At 29.8% G+C, this 6,107-nt stretch overlaps 1 protein-coding gene across 1 annotated transcript; it reads left to right on the top strand.

The window, feature by feature from the left end:
- Nucleotides 1-2,604: 2,604 nt before the first annotated feature.
- LOC124925879 (putative F-box protein PP2-B12) lies at nucleotides 2,605-3,587 on the top strand. Its single transcript, XM_047466002.1, has 3 exons — nucleotides 2,605-2,871; nucleotides 2,945-3,063; nucleotides 3,146-3,587. Exons 1-3 carry the CDS (start codon nucleotides 2,611-2,613, stop codon nucleotides 3,585-3,587), a joined length of 822 nt encoding a protein of 273 aa, XP_047321958.1. The 5' UTR covers nucleotides 2,605-2,610.
- Nucleotides 3,588-6,107: the final 2,520 nt, after the last annotated feature.

Below are 6,107 nucleotides of genomic sequence, written 5' to 3'. Positions count from 1 at the left end.
AAAATAACTAATAATAATATAATCATTTTTATATAATTAATTTTAAATATTATATAGCAAAAGTTGTCAGTGTCAGTTTTAATTCTCAAAATTTTAAATAATATATATTAATAATAAAATTATAGTAAATTAATTAAAATATAAAAACTTAAAAATAAAAGAACAAATTTATATAAAAAATATTAGAAAAGTTATGAAATATTTTAATAAAAATTATTCTAAAAAAATTATAAATGTTATAATGTATGTTATTGAGTAAAATCTTATATTTAATTTGATCAATTATTAATATATAATATTTTAAAGATTATTTTTGAAAATGGTTAATTCCATCTAATTAAAAATCTCAAAAGTGGAAACGTTACAAATCAAAATTAGATAAATTCTAACTATAATTAAAAGATAACAATCAAAAGACCATAAAAAAACTGATTAGTAACATTCGCAAAAATAAACAACAAAGATTACAAACGAAAATATTTCAATAAAAAATAGATTTGAGTGTTTATTTCCATATAAACATGATGCTTCATAATACATTCTTCCTCGTCATAATACATTCTTCCCCCTCCCTTTCCCTTTTCCCTTCCTTATGTGATGTAAGGAGATTGAATTGAAGAATATGAGTCTTACTTATTCATATTGTGTAATCTTTCTCTGTACGAACCCGAGCTAATCTAATAAATAGAAATAGTTCTTTTTCAGGACTTTAGAGTTATTATTTTTACTGTCCTCTACTTGAATTTCAAGATTCTTGCCTTTGTTTCCTTCAGCATTAACTTTGGTATCTTCTGCATCAGTCTTAGTATTCTCTACTTCAACTTGATTTGTTTGAGTATCTCCTTCCCTAATTTCCTCTACTATACTTGTTTGAGAATCAACTTCATTCTTCTTCCTCAACCTCTATTTTATTACAATATTTATTCTCTTCTTAATCAAAGTTTCTTTTAATTTATTTCCTTCAATCACATTACTTTTTCCTTTTCAGAGTCCTCATTGACTTTAACTTATACTCTTCCTTCACATTTTTCTCTTTGATGTTAGACTCCCCTGTTTTATTTTTCTGCTTTTTTCTCCCTAGTCTTTCAGTATTATCTGTTTTTCTTCCTTAGCTTGAGCAATCATGCTGTCATGTTGGAAAATATTACAAAATGAACACCGGTGTGATTTTCACTCATAAGTGATTTCTTTGACAATAGATTTTTCTTTTTTGTCAACCACTATCATTTTATCTAGTAATGTGTTTCGAGAATGCACCTCAATGCTAATTCTAGCAAAGAAAAAATGCTCTCATTCTTTTGTTATTGGGTCTATATATAATGATTTATCCAATAAACCTACAAAATGACTAAAAACTTTTACATTATATATGTGTAAGGATATTCCAAAATTTGAACACATCTGAACTGTTTCTTTACGTTTGATTAATATGTTCAAATTTTCGAACCAAATTCTAACTTAATGCTGTTTGATCCAATATATGTATTCATATTTTCAGAATTTCATCTAGATTTGATTCTTTCACGAATTTTAGAAAGTAGAGATATATATATCTGGTAAAATTTTAAATACTTTATCTTATATTACTTATGTTTGATAGATAATTTTGTATTTATAATTAATAAAAAATTTGAATCATTCAACTATTTTTTTATTATGAAAAATATAATTGATATGATAAGATATTAAATAATTATATTTTATTAAATTATAACACACTTAAATATTTTATAAATCTTAAATAATTATGATATAAAAATATAATATTTTATATTTTTAATAAAATAAAAACAAAATAAAAATATTAATACTAGTTTCATTTATAAAATAATATAAATAATTTCTCTTTAATAAATCATAACATAATTATTAATAAGAGTGAATATCCAAACATTATCAATAGAATGAGATGAAATTTGATTAATACTTCTAACTATAAACACTACAACTACAAAGTTCTATTAATCATATCCATTTTCATCGAGGGAAGTTAACAGTGGATCGATTTCTAATTTATTATATAAATATATATATAAATGAAAAATTAAAGGGTGGGCTTAATCTCCACCTAATATATATATATATAAATGAAAAATTAAAAGGTGGGCTTAATCTCCACCTAATACCTAATTTACATACGTCTTTGCAAATAATAATGATAAGTTTGAGATATTAATCATATAAACATATTCAACTATGACGTCTATGTTGCCCATATGAATTAGTTAAACTAGTCCTTAAATTATTAAAATAATTAATTAAATAGTTTAAATATAAATCAAAATACATTTTTAAAATTATAAACTAATGTTTAACAATGAAAATAATTTCAAATAATAATTTTTTCATAAAAAAAAACATTTTAAATTCAGTATCCCTATTTTGTTCAAATAATTCAATATCAGGCAACCCTTACTTAAATCATTGGTTTGAAAGTCTTAATCTCCCATTACAATTTACAGTATATATATATATATTATTATATTTATTTGCTTTCCTCGTTCATGTAACATCATCTCATTAGAAACATTAGAAATTAAAGTATTAAACGGCAGTACTACTCTTGTCTGGTCGGAGAAACATTAGAAAGAGAGAGAAATGAATTTGTTCATGAAACTGCCGGAGAATTGCATAACCAAGATCCTCTCCTTTACGAGTCCCCAAGATGCCTTCAGGCTGTCTCTAACAATGGGATCCACCTTTGGATCGGCGGCAGAATCCGACGCTGTCTGGGAAGCTTTTATGCCGTCTGATTACACCGACATAATCTCCCGATCATTGGAATTCTCGCCTCCTCCTTTAACCTTTTCCATAAAGGACTTGTTTTTCCACCTTGCTCATACGCCTCTCATTATTGACCACGGAACTAAGGTATTCAGTTTACACAATTTTTTTTATTGAATTCAACTTATAATTGGGTTGGTATTTGATTCTCGAAATATAGAGCTTTTCATTGGAAAAAAGTAGCGGCCGGAAGTGTTACATGTTGGGTGCTAGAGACCTGAACATTGTATGGAGTAATGACCCTGAATACTGGATATTTAAATCTCTACCCGAATCCAGGTTTTCCCAATTCTCTCTTTCTTTTTCAAACTAACTAGAGTTTGGAGAATTATCCTTTAATTTTGTTATCATCTGTTTTCAGATTCCCTGAGGTGGCAGAGCTGTTATTGGTGTGTTGGCTGGAGATTAATGGGAAGCTAAGTACGAATTTGCTGTCGAGGAACACATTGTATGGAGCTTACCTTGTATTCAAGGTTACATCTCAAGTGATTGGTATAGATTCTCATCCGATGGAGGTATCATGTGGGATAAGTGGGTCAGATACTGCATACAAAACTCATACTGTTTTTCTCGACCATAGAAGAAGAAGAAAAAATGGGAGTCGCAACAAAATGAAGAATCTACCAAAGGCGAGAGGAGATGGGTGGTTGGAGATTAAGATTGGAGAGTATTTGAAGCTTGATGATGATGAAGAAGACGATGGTCATGATCTGGAGATGAGTTTTAAGGGAGTTAAGGAAAGACACTGGAAAGCAGGTCTCATTATTGAGGGCATTGAGATTCGTCCGGAGCGCAATAAATAATTTATTTCTCTTTTATTCCGCATTTTATTATATCACAATAAACGTCTACCATGAACTATATTCTTATGTTGATATCTTTCATAGTTGTATTATGGTTTTTCTTTTGTTACCAAACATGACCTAATATCAAGTATCAAAGATCAAGTTTTATCCGCGACAAACAACACGTACAACGTACGATATGTATCAACTCTTGTCCTAGTGCAGGATAAACACCATATCTATTAAATCCTAGCACTGCAAAAACAGTGCAATCGACTCAACATTTTAAGCAGGAGTGGACAATTTTAGCATTACAATTATATTGGATCATCTTACTACAACAAAATCATAAAATTTTAGACGTTCATTTATAATGTTATTATTGAGTTATCTTGAATTGATAGTACAAGAAAAGAGAATATTAAACAAAAAGAAAATATATCTTTTGGGGGGTATAAACTTGATTTAAGAAAATAAAATTAACACAAAAGAAAATCTAATATGTCTGAAAATCCTGTCTGTTGATAGGTGCGTTAATCGTTCGTACACGTTTCCGTCTGAAAATTATGTCTGTCGATAGGTCGAGACATCATTTATATGTAATTCCGATAAAATCATATACATCGATAGGTCGAGACATCGTTTATATACGATTCCATTAAAACTCCATCTCTCGATAGGCATTCCCTCTCGCAACATCACTACGGCCAAATATCCCAAATAAAAACTCTATCATCCGAATAGGTACCTAAACTCCATCACTCGTATAGGTAAACAAAACTCTATCTCTCAATAGGTATTTAAGCCTGCTTATCAACAAGAACATCGATCATTCGTACATGATCCTGACAAAACCCTATCGCTCGATAGATATTCAAACAAAAAACCCTATCACTTGAATATGTATTCAAATCCTATCACTTGAATATGTATTCAAATCCTATCACTCGAATAGGTATTCTGAACCCTATCTCTCGATAGGCATATCAAAATCCTATGTCTTAATAGGTGTTCCCCTTCTAATTCACAAAAACATATATGTTGATAGTACCACGATCATTTATACATGATCGTTTTTAATCTCACCTGTGAGTGACCTTCGTGGCAAATTCGTCGGCTCACGCGATAAACCTATTTGTGGATAGTACCCTGATCATTTGTATATGATTGCGCAACACATTACTTGTTAGTAAGCCCCATAAGTAAGCTTGTTAGCTCTCACCAAGACTTATATGCTGATAGTCTCGCGATCATACACATATGTTCACCCTGAATATTACTTGTTAGTAACCTACATAAAACGTAACTAAAACTTTCATGTTCTCTTGCATGTCTCATGACATTAGCCATTTGTACATGATTATTTTAAATGATCTGTTGATATTCATGTTAGATAATGAATTGATGTTTCAATACATATGATTATCTCTTTACCATTATCCCATGAATTTTACGAGTACACTGTTAAGATCTATAAAGCAGGATTCCCAAGAATTATCCTGGTTAGGATAATCACCAAGGAAAGATTCTTAAAGCAACGCTTGGAAGCACCTCGATGAACTACTATACACAACATCACCATGTGACTCCAATATTAGCACGCTACATGTTCTATCTTTCTAAACACCCTCGATATAAATTGGACAAGATAACTTAGTATAGATGTTATACTCGAATTATCGTTTCTAAAACCAGTTTGTTGTATTCAAACTCGATTCTAGAGAGGCACTCTGTAAGCACTAAAAATCTACACACCCAGTTTATAAAATTAAAATATTTTTTTTGATTTATTTTTGAATAAATAAATTCAAAATAATTAACCCAAGGCCAAAACCTAATTAAAACAATTAATTAGAATAATCATTGTGATAATTAAAATCTAAATAATTAAGAAAAATGGTCAAAACAAAAAATAAAATTATTTGGAATAAATAGTGTACTCATCTTCTCTTAAAATAATTGTAGAAAAAACCAAACGGTTAAAATAAATAATTTAGGATGAAATGATGTACCCATTTTACCCATAAAAATCATTTATTTAACCCTAAAATATAAAAAAATTAATAAATTAGCAAAATATTTGTCATATTTATTTTAATATTTTGTGTATTTAAAAAGATCAAAATTAAAGCCAAATGGGTGAAACAAAAATCAATTTCAAACAAACCCTTAAGGTTTTAAAATAAAAATAAAATCGTAATCAGGTGTAGCCGAAACTCGAAGAGAAAGCTAAAGCCACATCCATTGGATGGACGCTGGACTCTTATCCAACGCCCCAGACGCGTCCGTGTAACTAGTTTAATCGATGGAACGCATGCTCGTTCCTCATCAGATCCGTTAGCTAAAATGCTAATGGAGCACCCAATTGCCAACAGAACGCTGACGGAATGCTCCACGTTCGTCAATAGCGCCCAAAACGACGTTGTTTTGTCTGCCACCGTCTCATTCGTCTCGACCGCTGAAGAGATAAGGAAGAAGTCTCATCTTTGATTTCTTGAAGATGAAATTCAACCGATAGTAAACTAAATCGGATGAATC

Source organism: Impatiens glandulifera, chromosome 1 (genome assembly GCF_907164915.1).
Source record: "Impatiens glandulifera chromosome 1, dImpGla2.1, whole genome shotgun sequence".
Lineage (NCBI taxonomy): Eukaryota > Viridiplantae > Streptophyta > Magnoliopsida > Ericales > Balsaminaceae > Impatiens > Impatiens glandulifera.
This window is presented reverse-complemented; position numbering and strand designations above follow the sequence as displayed.